At 45.1% G+C, this 15308-nt stretch overlaps 1 protein-coding gene across 1 annotated transcript; it reads right to left on the minus strand.

Moving 5' to 3' along the window:
• Nucleotides 1-407: 407 nt before the first annotated feature.
• CYB5R3 (cytochrome b5 reductase 3) lies at nt 408-14388 on the minus strand. Its single transcript, XM_085232272.1, has 9 exons — nt 14239-14388; nt 12077-12208; nt 9298-9370; nt 7585-7691; nt 6819-6948; nt 6422-6505; nt 6208-6293; nt 3783-3882; nt 408-2865 (listed from the first exon to the last, which is right to left on the minus strand). Exons 1-9 carry the CDS (start codon nt 14257-14259, stop codon nt 2693-2695), a joined length of 906 nt encoding a protein of 301 aa, XP_085088398.1. The 5' UTR covers nt 14260-14388; the 3' UTR covers nt 408-2692.
• Nucleotides 14389-15308: the final 920 nt, after the last annotated feature.

The raw sequence follows: 15308 nt of genomic DNA on the forward strand, positions 1-15308 counted from the left end.
TAATAATTAAGCCTGTTAAAAGCAAAGTTAAGGGATTGTGCTGTTTGCTTGTTATTCCCTTTCCCCTCATTTGCTCATGTGCAGCTTGGTTAATGCATGGAACCACTGAGACTGAGTTCTAGTGCTCAGAGCAGGGAAGAGCACACATCACAGCAGGAGGTAGGCACCCCTGCCGCCATTGCTTTGTTAGCTTCATCAAGTAGTGCTTCTCACCCAAAGAATAAAAAAAACAGCAGAAAACCTCACCCCTGCCCTTTACTGGGGGCTCGTTGGCTGTGAGAAGGGCCTCTCGGAGCACATTTCTGGAGCTGTTTCAATTTTCCAGATACTGTGAGAATGTTCTAGCCTAACTTCCATCACCCACTCCGCTACAACTGTAAGAGAGACAGATGAATCTGAGAATCCAAAACGATGCAAAACCAGCTTTTATTACTTGTTTAAGTGCCACAGTACAGGACCATCAAGCAAAAGGGATCGGGGCACCACTTTTTCATTAGATTATATAAAAATCTCCCTTTTAATTAAAGAGCTTCATGTTTACAAGGAAGATGTAGAAAATAAAGGCAAAACGAATAGATTCTGGTGACAGACAGAAAACAGCAGTAGTTTAATCCTTGACTCAGCAGCTTGCAACAACCTCTCACACAAAGTCGGCTAAACAGATGTAGAGTTTTTAAGCATTCTGAAGTGCTCTACAGTTACAGCTTGTCTCTTATGAAGTAAAAGATGATGGGATAAGTAACACACAGGTGAGGCACCTGCACCATCATTTATTTCTTACAGAGATGTGAAAAAAAACCAGTAATTAGAAAACAGATTTAGTTATAAAAAAATGTTGATGCGTCACCAGCGAGTTATTTTTGACATGAACACTTCATTAAATACAGTCATGGGGAAAAAAAACTGTTTACTCCACAGTGATGTAAACCAGCAGCAAAACAATTCATCTCCAATTTCTGCTTTTTGCCTCACAAAAAAATAAAGGGACTGACCTCTGGCGCACAATATTAAAATGAGTTTCAGAAACACACATCAAATACTGAAGATTTCAGAGGCGTCTATTCAATAAGTATTATTCTTTGCAGGTTCCTTAAGTTAGCTGTAGTATCCTTTTCTCCTTTTAATTGATGCTGAAAATTCACCTTTTAAGTGGACAGTATACAGCCGTTGGACGGGCACAAAAGAAAGCAGGGCAAGTTATAGCCTCAACTACTGCCCAAATCTTTACAAAAGTGACACACATGGCACACCTCTACCTGCAGCTAACTTGCATCCACATGACTTCAGATGTGGTACTGAGGGACATGGTTTAGTGGGGAAGTATTGGTGAATGATTGGACTGGGTGATATGGAGGTCTTTTCCAACTTTGGTGATTCTATGACTTCACCCACCATCCTTTCCCTCACTGTGATTTCATCACCAGACCACGACTTTGTCTCCTGGACTCCTTGCAGGACAGCCCCAACCTCAGTGTGTGTGTGGATGCAGAAGGACGGCACACAGGAGGCATGAATTTTTGCTAAAGGTTAGGTGAAAGGCTGCTGTAAAAATTATATTAAGAAACAAATCAAAGCTATAATAAACAGCACATAAGAAAGAGTTTTAGATTCAGAGATACATTTGAATCTGCTGTCAGTTGGGTGGCTTAAGGCTGTTCCCATGCAATCCTTTCTTCTTTGGAGCTCTGCCAGAGCAAGGTGTGCAGGCATATCACACCTGCCAGCACCCAGTGCTGAGCTGGGCCACCCAGTGAATCCCAGCCTAGTTAACCCAGCTCTGGGAAACAAAGAACTAAAACCAGATCCAGTTTTCACTCAGCACTTTTTCACTGCACAGAACCTGCAGAACAATTAGTTTCCCACTCCTATGGTACTGTCTGTTATTTAAAAGTAAATACACACGTCAGTATTGTTTCAGTATTCAGCACACATACAAGCAAAGACTTCCAGGACAGTCAGTAAAGCACCTGCTGTCCAGAGTTTCTTTCATTGCCCAGGGATGTGAGCAGCTGGAAAAGTGTTTCCACGTAGAAGAGGCTATTCCAAAATACACAGGAAACAAATTTTATATAGCTGTCTACCCCTCTATTTTGATTAACAAGGCAACTTACTTAAACAACTTCAGTCATACATGGTTAATTGTCATCCTTCAAATGAACACTCTTAAGCTCCTGATGGTGCAAAGATTATGCATACCAGGAAAACACTCCTGGCCCTCACACAGTAACATCTCTTTAAAGTTTGATATAAGCAGGGTGAATGATCCAGCTCATTCTACATATTTCATACTTCACACCAAATAAAATACTGGGTATGCACAGTGTTAGGAAGTGGGATATTACTGCTATTTGTGTGCTAAGAAGAGTGTAAATGAGTATTTGCTGCCCTAAGAAGCTTTCCTGCCTTGAGTCGGAATATAATCTTTCTACAGGACAGATGTGGCAAGTACAACACAGCTGAGAACTGCGCATCACTACGTCTCTGCCAGAAGGTTGTTTCTATGTAACGTACAGTACGGTTAGCATAGTTAAGCTTAAGTGTCGAACTTGCCAGAGATTCAGATAAAAATGAAGTATTTCTAATGTAAATGTAGCTTCCCAGCACTGTGCATCAGCCATCTCTAACTTTGTCTTGTTCCCCGTTAACTGTTTTTCTTTCCTTCCTCACAAGATCACTGAAGTATCAGCCTTCATTAGAAGGAGAACCTCATGTCCTTGGCATAGCCCAGTTTGTCCAGGTTGGGAATGCACGCATACTGGATCATGGGAGGAGGTCCACACATGAGGATCAGAACATCACTCTGAGGTGGGGGCAGGTGGTCTCTGATCATATCTTGGTTCACAAATCCTTGGCTGTACTCCCAGTCTGTTAGGGGAAAAAAAAAGAAGAAAAAAAAAAAGGAAGTAGGGAGAGGCAGAGAAGAGGAGGAAAAGATAGATACGGGTCACTTTATTAGAAACTGTGTGCATTTGTATTTTTTTTAGTAAAATTGCAGCCCGTAGCATTAGCGTTCTCAACACACTCCTGCTAAAAGGAAAATGTGCCCCTTATGCTTTTAAAATGGGATTGATGCATGGAGAAAACAAAAGCGAATTTTTAAGAAAGCATTCTAAAAGCCCCGACGAAATATCAAGCAAAGCTGTGAAAAGAATATGAATCTTTTGAGCTCCAGCAATGTGAAAAAGCAACATCCATCCTCCTTAATACACTGGTATCCCAGCTGCCTTAGAAATGCAGGGAGAACGCTTACTGTAGAAAATGACACGGGAGCACCAGACTCCAGGGATGGTTAAGACCCTCCCCACCATCCTGTGTGTCACAGTTCAGCCTGGTTTCCGTGGCCAAGAATATGCCTTCCACAGTGTCATGGTCACAAGGTAAGAGAAAGCACGTGGCTCCTCCCTCTCTGCTCCAAGCTACCAGGAATGGAGTGTGACTCTCCTCCGATGTGGGTGGGCATGACATAGAAGGAGAAAGGAAGGTAACCTTGGCTCACAGTAGATAATGGTTAATAATCGGGTCTAATCGTGGGATGAACATAACTCTATCGTTCCCCTCAGGTGAGCTTCATAGGTATGGAAACACTGTCACATAACATCTAGAGCTTCTGTGCGCAACTGTGTGAAGAAAGAAGCTGCTGGATGGATTCAGTGTTGCGTGAACGCGACTCATCAAGAAACAAAGGAGCTCAGAAATACACACAATGCAGCATTTCTCCTGTCAGACATGTGCATTAGTACCCATAACTTAAGCTCCAGTAGAGATAGCGTGACAGATCTTACTTTCAGGTGCTTTATCCAGTGTGTACCAATACTTAAAACGGTTGGGGTGCTGAACCTGAATCTCTTCCAGCTCTGAGCGTTGCAGGATATCCTTCTCAGTCTGCAGGGTAAAAGAAACACTGGTTATGGCTCTGCATTTGAATGCAGTCCTCAGACGGCCGCTACACTTCTGTGTAGTTTTGTGAAATGGAACAGGTTATTTAACTCTGTTTTAAAGATTGAAGAGAGCCTGTAAACGCAAACTATTTCAATGATAATCCCATTGCAGAACGCATAAAAAGTTCAGAACTTCCCCAAATTCTAGCCCAATAATTCCTTCCTTGGAAACAGTAAGACAAAGCAATACCTGTATCAAAACACAGAACTCATTACAGAATCAGTGGTAATACTTTAAGAGTGAGCCCTTCCTTTAACACCTACATTAGAAAAGCAGTTTTCATTTAAAAAAAAACCAACTAACCATGACTACATGTCTATTTTCCTACCCTCCAAACTTTGCCTTTCAATCAGGAAATAAAAAGGCCAATATTTCACCTCCACCACTTTAAATTTCATTAACCCTGCCATATGGAGATGCTCAGTTTTTAAACAAGATGTGGAACAACAAATAACCAAGGAGGTACTGAGTTCTCATTGAAACAATAAAGGCTGTGCAAGTTCTGCTCCTCTCTGATGAAACACCATCAAAGACCAAAAGAAAACCTTATTCCCATCAAAGCAGCCACAGTTTGGAAAGGTGGGTAAGGGCAGAGACTAAAACTGGCATCCTCCTCCACAGCTTAATAATTTGGCACTGAGGACATGGCAATGTCTGGGCCGTGGGGGTGATGAGGAATGTGCCAACACCTATTGCCAGGAAGGCTCCTGTTTCTGGACCTGCAACTGCAAGGCTTCCAGAAGGGCTGTAACTGGGTCTGATCAGCTCCAAGTGGGCTGCTATGAGCCCAGTACACTGTCTTCTGTAATCCAACACAGTTCTTTCAGCAGCGTCAAAATGGAACATGTACAAAAAATACTTTATAGCATTAAATATTAAAAAAAAACACCTAATCTGTAGGCTTTCATGACTGTCCATCTGCTTTATATTTGTGCAGTGCCTGGGTATAGGGACTCCTTAAAGCCAACAACTGATGTTTACACAGCCTCTTGCTAATACACAGGCAACTGTTTCTCTCAAAAAAACCCTCCTCCTCACAAGAAGCAATAGGATTTCTACGTTGCTAGAGCTCAAGTTCTATGTTAGTCATTCTGAATTAACTCACAGCAAATCCTGACCCTCCACCAGACCAGAAACCTACTGCATTCTGTACCAGCTTCAAGCACTCAGCAGGTATCAAATGCTGCAGCTGCATCACCCAGTGCCAGAGGGCACTCCAAAAGCACCTAAGAAGGTGCCCTATTACTGTAGTAAAGCACCAGAATAGGGCAGTTGTTGGCACCTGGATCATTGCTTCTGGGTAGAAAAAAAAAACAAGAAGTATTTTTTGTACATGTTCTATTTTGACCCTGCTGAAGGAGCTGTGTTGGATTACAGAAGACAGTGTACTGGGCTCATAGCAGTTCTGTAATACAGATATAGTCCATAGGAAATGGGATACAGTGAATACCAGAGGAGAGAAGAACAAGAAGGAAAGCCTAAAGAAGCTAAAAAACACAGGCAGGAAAAGAACTCTCATAATCCAGGAGCAGATATTCATGGTGAGGGAGTTTTAGAAACAAAAAGATGAGCACCAGAAGAATGTCAGGCAAAGGAAGGGAGTGCAGTTCAGCTGTACACCACCACTTGGATTGCCTGGTCAGCCAAGAAATCCCTCTATCACAAGAACATTACGTGTCGAAAGGACCTTCCCTTTTTCCAGCAGCAAAGTATGATACAGCTCAAAGAGTGAACGAAACATATGAAATGCTGACGGAGGGAATAAAACTGAAAGGAAACAGCTGTGCAGAACCCCAGCTCTGTAGTCAATGAAGCTGCTGGAAATCAATTTTAATTTTAGCTCACATAAAGCATTCTCAAAAAGACTCCTCTTACAAAGCCTGCTCTGAAGTTGGGGAGATTCAGTTGCTGAAGAAGACCAATGTCCACCTCTTCCACATTTTCACTAAGAAAGACAGCTCTGAAAGTCTACCCAAAACGTTATCAACTCGCACAGATGAATCCAGAGTTTTAAAACGTTCTGAATTAGAAACGGAATAATAAGATCCACGACAGTGAGCATCAGCTGTGAGGATGGTAGCCCTTCAGTGGCAATGTTCGAAGAAGTAATTACAGTGCTTCAGATGGGAAGCTTTCAGCATTACTGTTCACTTCTCCCCTCTCAGCACGTATTGCTGCACCATGCTTCCTCAGCAACAACTTCATTTGCTGAGTGGAGCTGTGTTTGTTAAACAACACTTCATAAACAGAAATAAGGACAGAAATTACCTGATTAGCAAACAGCAGCTGGCAAACCGTGCAGTCATCCTTGTCTTTCATGATTGCTCGAATGATCTGCAGCATAGGTGTTATCCCTGAAAGAGAAGTGCTGGTAAGTGATGTGAGAAAGTAAAGGAGAAAGTGCAAATGAGCAGGTGAGAGAAAACACCAACAACATCTAGCAGGTGTCAGAGGCCAAAGATGAATCTTTGCACACACGTACCAGTCCCACCTGCGATCATCCCCACATACTTCACTTTCTTAGTAACCGGTTGGGCTTTCTTCTCAGGTCGAATAGCAAACTCACCTGGCAAAGAGAGATGTGGAAAACAATGAAAAAGCCTAGGATCACTTCTCAGCATTTTTCAATTAACTGACATTGTAAAACAGGGGCAGAAAACAGACAAAGGTGAACTGAAGATGTCACAAAGAACAACAGACATTCCGACAGTTTCAGGATCGTGGCGTCAGACACTGACATGAGTCCTGATTCTGTGAGTACAGCATGAAGCTCTTACTAGTTGTATTTCTACTTGCTTAAATCCCATAATGCCAATGATGTTCAGAAGCCCAGATTTTGTATCATTTACTCTGGACAAATTATATTTTCTGAGCTTTGCCTTTTCCTTTGTAGACAAGCAGGCCACTTGGTCCTCTGAAGTCAATGGTATCCCCTATTTTCAGGCTGTCTAAGTACTGAGACATCTTCCCTCCGTCAGGAAATTTCGGATGGACACCTTTCATGTAAACCTATTAAAAAACAACAAAATAATTAATCTCACAGCACAAAAATGAGCACGTGTCCTTTTCTCTGCCATTCAAATATTCACGTACCCATGTTCCCCATTCATAGGACACAATTACTACATAAAGAAATACTATCTAGACAGATTTGACTGATGATGAAAAAGAAGCACTGAGTTTTCCACTAAGGATTAAAATTACACTCTTGCCCTGATTTTGAGCAAATCGGAATCAATCATCTACCCTGTCTGGATCAGTAAGAACAAAAATCCTCAGCACCCTTAAGAACGATCACAAAGAGCATATGGCATTAGCTGAAGAAGCAGACAGCTTACACAGGGTTAATTTCCTATGTCAGAAGCATTGAAAAAGAATGTCATCACCTGCAAATGTATACAGATTCTGGAAAATGGCAGTGTGCAAGTACAGAAAATTATGAAGTATCTTGTGAGACACGCTCACTAAAGAAGGGTGTGTAAAACGCCACAGGGATTGTAGATAATTGCACATTACTTGTTAGAATGGAAGTCCACAGGGGCAAAGAGCAGAACAGAACCTGGCACACCAGGCTTCGCAGGGCACTGCAGGCGTACAGGTGGATTCAGAAGTTGCCCAGCCTGCACAACAGCATGACATCCTCACCTTGATAACAAGATCCACGAAGCCCTTGTCATCGTCACTGGAAATCGGAGTGTAAGGTCTAATGACCAGCGCTCCATTGATCCGCGCAGACAGGTAGATATGCTGTCCTGTTTGTGGGGAGGAAGAAAAGCAGTTTGCTTCCAAGGGATTTTTCTTTCAGTGACTCATCAGGAGGACAGTTACTGCACGTGCCATCTCAAAGCTCTACCAACTAGCTTTCTCCAGTTGATAATTTGGAAGTAGCAATCGCATTTCAATCTCTCGCACATTAGCTGAACTCTTTTCTCAATGCCTATGTTATAAGGAAAAAAAAATCCCTCTAGAATTTCACTCCTTGGAAAGGTTTTCCAATACCCTTACGAGACACAGGTGAAGAATACCCAGGGGCAATTTTTCATTATTTTAACACCATTAGGCCCTCAAAACGGCTCTTTACAATAGTGGATAGTGATAGGACAAAGGGGAATGGTTTTAAACTGAGACAGGGGAGGTTTAGGTTAGATACTAGGAGGAAGTTTTTCACACAGAGGGTGGTGACACACTGGAACAGGTTGCCCAAGGAGGTTGTGGAGGCATTCAAGGCCCAGCTGGATGGGGCTTCAAGCAACCTGCTCTAGAGAGAGGTGTCCCTGCATATAGCAGGGGGTTGGAACTAGATGATCTTAAAGGTCTCTTCCAACCCAAACCATTCTATGATGATTCTATGACAGGGCTATTGTGCTTCTCTCTGAGGGAAAACATACTTTATGCCCTTATTCGTTAGTGCTTTTCCTCCTCGCAGAAGGGCAGCTGCTGGGGAGCCTCCATATGAAGCCACACAGAATCCAACTTTCCATAAGCAAGCTGTATTTTTTCCTGTAACACCCTAACTGGCTGGTAAAAGCCAAAAGCTGGTGCTGGACTAAACATGCACGTGGCATTCCAGAATCTGTCCCATGGCTGCTACACCCAGCTTCCTTGCTTCCCATGCATCACACCAGCAAGCACCCCTGACCCACAGACCATCCAAGAGGTATCTACAGCCAAAGTCCTTATTTAACACAAATCACAGTGAAAAGCACTTTACATCAGCAGTGAGAAGCAACAGCAGTAAGCTAGTACGGAAGGAAATATGCCACATGGCAAGGCCTCAGGAAACATCTACTCCATGGTGACTAACAAGTTCCATGAGACTCAGAGCTTAGCAGACTAGCTGGTGAACTGCATGCCTTAGCTGGGAAGCAGCCGGGAACATTGCCTCGAGGGGATCACAGACACCAAGTGCCATGGGAGTAACACACACTGGAAGTTAAGATTAGAAAAATACAAAGACCAATGCTTCTTTTTTCTACTGTCTTCCCAGAAAGAAGCTGGATGTACGCTCTTGGGAAGAACGCTGGATTTCAGGCACCGCACTGAAATCCAAGTCATTCAAAGCCAGGCTGGATGTGGCTCTGGGCAGCCTGGTCTGGTGGCTGGCGACCCTGCATACTGCAGGGGGGTTGAAAGCAGATGATCACTGTGGTCCTTTTCAACCCAGGCCATTATATGATTCTGTGCTAATGTTACATGACTCACAGCGCTGGGACATTTTGCAAAGCTCTATCAGATCAAGCCACACACGCAACATTTGAAATTCAACGGTTCAAAATATAAGAAAAAAAATCTCCCACAAGATCTCTTACAGTACAATTAACGTGGCTCTGATTCTCAGGAAGGAAAGACAGAACATACCAATTGGTAGTCCCAGAACGTGATCCATGGAAGGGAGAGCAAACCGAAATCTCCTTGTGTCATGGCTTACTTCCTGAAAAACAAAAATAATCATCAGCTACACTGTTGGGATTTTGATTGTGATTTCTCCTGTAAAAGCACTGCACCCGTGTGGCCTGCTGCAGGATTAAGTATTTGGGGGACAGCAATACTCTATCTGAAATTTCTGCATAATGTAAGAACTGATAAACAAATTCTTGTAAAACCTAACTTTCCCTCAAAATGTTTTGTTTGTAGGTTTTTCACTTTCATGTTGAAATTGAAGATATACCGAAATACTGTTTTGATGTATATTTAAATGTTAATAGCAAAACTTAGTTAAGATGCTGATACAGATTAAGAATAAGCAATAGCTTTCTGAGCACTATGAATACTACACTGTGTTCTGTGAGGGGGCCACAAGTTAAAACCCTAACTACTATTCCAGATCTCATTAAACACACAGGAATTCAACAGCAACTGCACCATTTAAGATGGGTCAAAGGTACCGGAACACGAGTATTTTGGTGCATCACAGCAGACAACTGTGAGCAACGCTCAGAAATTCATAGCACCCCCATGCTTCTGCCTCGTGCCTGCCGCAAGGCCAGGACGCTGAGCACGCTGCTCAGCAAGGTCTTAGACCGAGGCCACACCAGCAGCAGCCTTGAAGCCAAATGGGGGGATCCTTACACGACTGGGACAAACACCAACCTTTCAGGTGGTGCCTGAGGGCAGCAGACAGGCAGAGGAAGAACTGAGTCGGTTTCCAGCTGCTGAGCAAAGTGATACGTTTGGCTTCCAGCTTTAACACAAAGATCTAGGCTGCACTAATAAATGCACAGACTTCGCACAAGGCGTTCCCCAGACCAGTGCTTTCCAAACGTCGTAACTGCAGATACTGTTTCTTCCTACAGAACCTTTCTGAACACACTGGTAGTGCTGCAGGGCAGCCAGTACATAAAGCTGGCATTTCCAGCAATCACAGGACCATTTTTGTTTTTAGTAAAATCTGATCTCCTTCTGCATTTCTCTTGTCAGCCACACTTCTTGTTCCTTTGCTTCAGTTGCAAGCCCACAAGAAAAACTTTCTGCAAGGCCATATTCTCAACTGCACCATCAAAACACTTTCATCTAAGAAGGAAGAACATATAGTCCCCAGCTACACTCAGAAAAAAAAGGAGTTAATTTGTTCATTGTTTTGTTTTAAACACAAATCATTTAGATGCTGTGTTGGTGAAGTCGCCGAGAGCTTCACAGTTACGAAAAGGGAATGATGAATACCAACGTGGCAATGGGAATAGTGAACACTTTGAAAATAGAAGGGTCTTTGGTTGGGCTGCGTGAGCTGACCTCTCCAAGGAAAAAATCCACATTGTGATCTTGCCACACACGTCTTGAGTAGGCTCCACATCCACACTGAGTGCCACTGCTCCCTTCCCAACTTAAGGCCTTAAGACCTTTAAGACCTTTTAAGACATTAAAAGGTTTCTGCGTAATGACAGGTGTGTTCCATTTAAAGTGCTCCACTCTTTTAAGAGCTTGTAAATTACAAACTGTGGGTGTCAGAAATACTAATTTCATCCTCCTCGGACAGCTGGGTATGACAATCTTGAGGAGTTTAGCAGTACCAGATTTCTGGGAGGCTGTTACAAACTGCTAGTGAAAATGCATAACTACAGCTCTGCAGAAAAAATTAATCTCACCAAGTTAATCTCACTGATTAAACTACCGCAGGCAGCAACATTTGAGGTGGTTATAGCAAAGCTGTTCCTTCCTCCCATTAAAAAGACTGCACAAAACATGACAACAGACTGAGAAAAATCAGTATTTAGAAAAAAAAAAAGTAGTGAATTATTTTCAGTCAGAAACGGATGCAGCAGAAACCTGCCAGCAGTTTGATTCTCAGAAGCATGTGCAGTGCCTCTAGCTTCCACCCCTTTCTGCAGCTGGGCAGCCTGTACCTGCCACCACGTGCTACACAGCTTATGAAAGAATGGGGAATATATCACAACAGCATTGCTGCAGTATGCATGGGAAATAAATGCTGCATGGCAACCCTGTCCAAGCCATGGGGAAACTTTTGCTTCCCAATAAACCAAAGACTCAGAACCAAATGATTGCTTTCTTTGACAGAAAGAACAAATGAAAGCCAAGCTCTCAATGCACTCTGCATACCTTGAGGAAAGCTCAGTCCAAAGTCCCTTTCGTCAAAATCTTCTGATAACTTTTTGACTAGCTCATTGACTTAAAACAGGTCAACACTACAAGTATCTTCAAGTATGACTGCACACTGGAAAGCCAAGATTTCTAAATCATGCCTCTGACAATCAGCTTATCCAAGGGAAATCTGGACTTCTAACTTTTTGTGCCCTGTTTCTCCAAGCAGAGTTACCAACTTCTGGCAGCAAGATCTGGTAATTTTAGAAATTCCTGCTGATGCACTCTATGACATGAGGCTCACTTGACAGAAACTATGAGTTATAGTCATTTCCAAAGCATCATGCACCAGACTAAGCTGGCTTGCAGGAATTTATGCTTGAGAACTCACTCATTCTAGGCAAGGAGCATGTATAAATAAGTTCTTTGTTTAAAATACAGATATTTGCACGATTTTACCAGAAACAAAGCTCAGCAGCCTTCAAAAGATCTACTTTCCCAAGCAAGCCCTGTGCAACATTGCCCAAGATGTAGGCATCTGTCAGCATCTCACAGCATCCACGGAGAGGTCCTGCTCAGCACTGCACATGCACGTACGTACCTCTTTATCAATCAGCCTCAATGCATACTTCACTTCAGGATCCTTCAGAGTGATTGCAGGACGAGGAGTCCCAAAAAGCCTCCGGACAGTGCTGTAGATGAGCCATAATGGGTATGTCACAACCCAACTCAGCTGTGGCACAAACAGAGAGTGTTAGACACATGTTCCTCAGCGCCTGCAAGCTCACGCAGACAGGTGCCAAGCTGTGGGGCAAAGAGCTTCCTGTGACAGCAGCTCAGTCCTCAGGCTGGCGTTGGGGTTCCCCTGTCTGCTAGCATCTCCCTGTGCTCCCCCATGTGTAGCAGAACCTCAGGTACTGACTAACACTGATACGAGTTCACCCTGTCTTGGGGCAGAAGAGCAAGCTGAGCTCCTGCTTTTCATAGCAATCCTCTTCAGCTCTCTGATTTGTTATTTCATGCTTTAACACAGGAGAGGGGAAAATCACAAGGGTAGCCCATGTGAAAAAAAAAAAGAAAAAAAGGGGGGGGATGATGGAGATCAAACTGAAAATAAAAACTGAGCAATGTACTTTGCATGCAGTGCTCCTGATTCATGGAAGAGGGTGAAGCCTCAACTTTCATTTTGCTTTTAAAGGACCTGACCAGTGTTTTGGAATCACACTGCTGTCAGCCTGACAGCCTTCAGGAGGCTGCAAGACGTACTACGTGATTACCAAAATTGTGGCAAGTGTACAATTAAGACAGTAATAAACTCTCATCTCCTAAAATGCTGCTGTGGAGACATAAGAGCTATCAGCACCTGGTACAACTTGAAAGCATGCCATGCCATGCGCACACTGCGTTTTTCCACTTTTACTGCAAAAATTGTGTCTAAAGAAGCTGAAGTTCACTATCAGTTCCTGCAGACCCGTGAGATTACCGCCGCTCTAAGAAGGATTTTTGTTACTGAGTCACAGAACAAACAGATGGAACATTTAAGACAATGACAGAGCAGCAAATAACTCCTAATGGCAACCACAACAGCGAGGCCTAGTGGAGACAGTAAGCTGAATGTGGAAGAGATTCCGCTGCAAACAAGACATTAATGCATTAAAATAAATTCGTTTCATTTAAACACGTGGCTACCCGAAATGAACAAAGAGAAGCTGTGGTTTAGCAAATGAAAATGGGAATTAAAAACGCTTGGGCCTGGTTCCATTCCCAGGACCAATGTATAACAGGGGACAAGGGAGAGCTGTGTGCATATAGCCTCAGAAGTCAGCTTCTCCACCCGTGTGCCGGAACAAGTTTTCTCCTATCTCTGTGAATAATTTTGAGGTCATCAGATGGCAAGTGTGAACTACCACAGCTGCTCAGAGGGATAGAAAGCTGCTCTTCCTCATAACCATCACCTTTGGAAGCAGGGCACCACAGCTCCCACAGTACTGAGCTGAATTCTGACGGTAATAACCACAGCCCCGCAGACAGCCGTTTGTTATCCAGGGGTTTAGCGGGACAGGAACGGCACAGCCGGCGTCTGACTGAGAACTAAAATAACTATCAGCTGATGAGCGGGAAAAAGAGAGCAACGAAGGGCTGAGCAGCTACAAGAAGCCGCGCCTGCCATCCAGAGCGTTCTCACATCTGACAGCGCTGGACGCGCCGCAGCCACAAGGCACGCAGCAACCTGAGCCCCCGGGGGGCAGCAGCGCCAGGCCGGGAGCCGCTCAGTGAAGCGCTGGTGACTCACGGCTGCTAACATAGGATAAGCGACAGAAAAGGAATTTTTATTAATGGCAGCAGAGCGGGGCGGAGGGGGGGCGGAACAAAGGCGGCCATGGCAGAAGCCGCGCTGGGGGCCGGCGGCCGCGGCACGGGCGGGGCAACGGCGGGATGGGGACTCCACCCCTCACACGGCCACCCGCGACGGGGCCGCGGCAGGACGGGGCCGGGCCGTGCTCTCCCCCCTGCCTCGTCTCCGCGGCGAACCAAGGCGCGGCTGGTTCCGCCCGGAGCACAGCCCGCCGCCAGGCCGTACCGGAAACCCGAGGAACCGGGAGGCGAAAGAGAAAAACCCGAGCCCCCCCGCACCGCAGCGCGGCCACCACAACCCGGCTGCAGCGCTGGCACCGAGCGGGGCGAGCAAGCCGCGTCCGCCGCCCCGCTCCCACGCAGGCAGATCCCGGCGACGGCGGGCCCCGCCACCGCCACGGCACTCACCGTGCTGAGCTGCGCCCCCATCGTTGCCCTCCAGCCCAAGCGGCGGCTCCGCCCCGCCAATCAGCGCCCGGCCTCCCTGCCGCACCGCCCCGCTGAGCAGCGCTCCGCCAATCCCCGCGGGCTACCAGCAGAGCGGGCGGGTCGTAGGCCTGCGGAATGGGCGCGGCGTGGCCGCGCTTGGGCCCATCGGTACCCCCTGGGTAGGGCGGGCAGCTGCGACCGCCTGCGCTGCAGTCCGTGCTGTTCCCTACCGCACAGGCTTGGTGGGGACGGAGCGGCAAAACCGGGGTAGGGTGGGTGGAAATGGCGAAAAGAAAACCGGCCGTGTCCTCTGGACAGTTGCTGTTCGTTTCCCTCACCAAAGAAGGAATACATCTAAGAACAATCTCTATTAGTTTCACCCCTTCTATGAGTCTGTCCTTATCACCTTATCGTGTATATATATACACATATATATTCATAATGCTCCTTTGCCCATTATTAGCAAGATCATACAGTCACACAATCATAAGAACCACTGAATGTTTTGGGTTGGAAGGGACTTAAAGCTCACCCAGTTCCAACCCCATGCTGTGGGCAGGGCTGCCAACCAGCTCAGGCTGCCCAGAGGCCCATCCAACCTGGCCTTGATTTCCTTCAGGGATGGGGCACACGCAGCTTCTATGGGCAGCTGTGCCAGGGCCTCACTGCCCTCTTGAGTGAAGAATTTCCACTTAATATGTAACCTGAATCCTCATATCAAGATAAAATAAAATAATAATGTGGCAACCAGGCACGGACTCAGATGTGAACGATCCAAGTCATTTATTACAAGTTCTCACATCACTCGTATACATTCGCGAGTTCCTTTTTTTTTAGCTTTCCCACTTGCCTTTGCATGTCAACAAAGTATTCCACAAACACTCCTTAACCGTGCCTACAGGTGCTTATCCAAAGAGAGCCATAGGCCGTTTCTTTTGCTTTTCTCTACTTCTAGAGATGTTCTTGGTTCTCAGCCTTGCTTTCTCGTGCTGTTTATCTTGCTTCACAGCTGCTGCTCTGAATAGTCTTTCTTGTATTCTCATATAATA

Source organism: Meleagris gallopavo, chromosome 1 (assembly GCF_905368555.1).
Source record: "Meleagris gallopavo chromosome 1, MGAL_WU_HG_1.1, whole genome shotgun sequence".
NCBI classification, from domain to species: Eukaryota; Metazoa; Chordata; class Aves; order Galliformes; family Phasianidae; genus Meleagris; species Meleagris gallopavo.

Coding starts and splice junctions, on each gene's coding strand:
- CYB5R3 (XM_085232272.1), bottom strand. CDS start 14,259: ATGGGGGCGCAGCTCAGCACG. Junction 9,371..12,076: donor TGAGGCTGATTGATAAAGAG/GTACGTACGTGC, acceptor TTTGTTTTTCAG/GAAGTAAGCCATGACACAAG. Junction 6,294..6,421: donor GATGATCGCAGGTGGGACTG/GTACGTGTGTGC, acceptor CTTCTCTTTCAG/GGATAACACCTATGCTGCAG.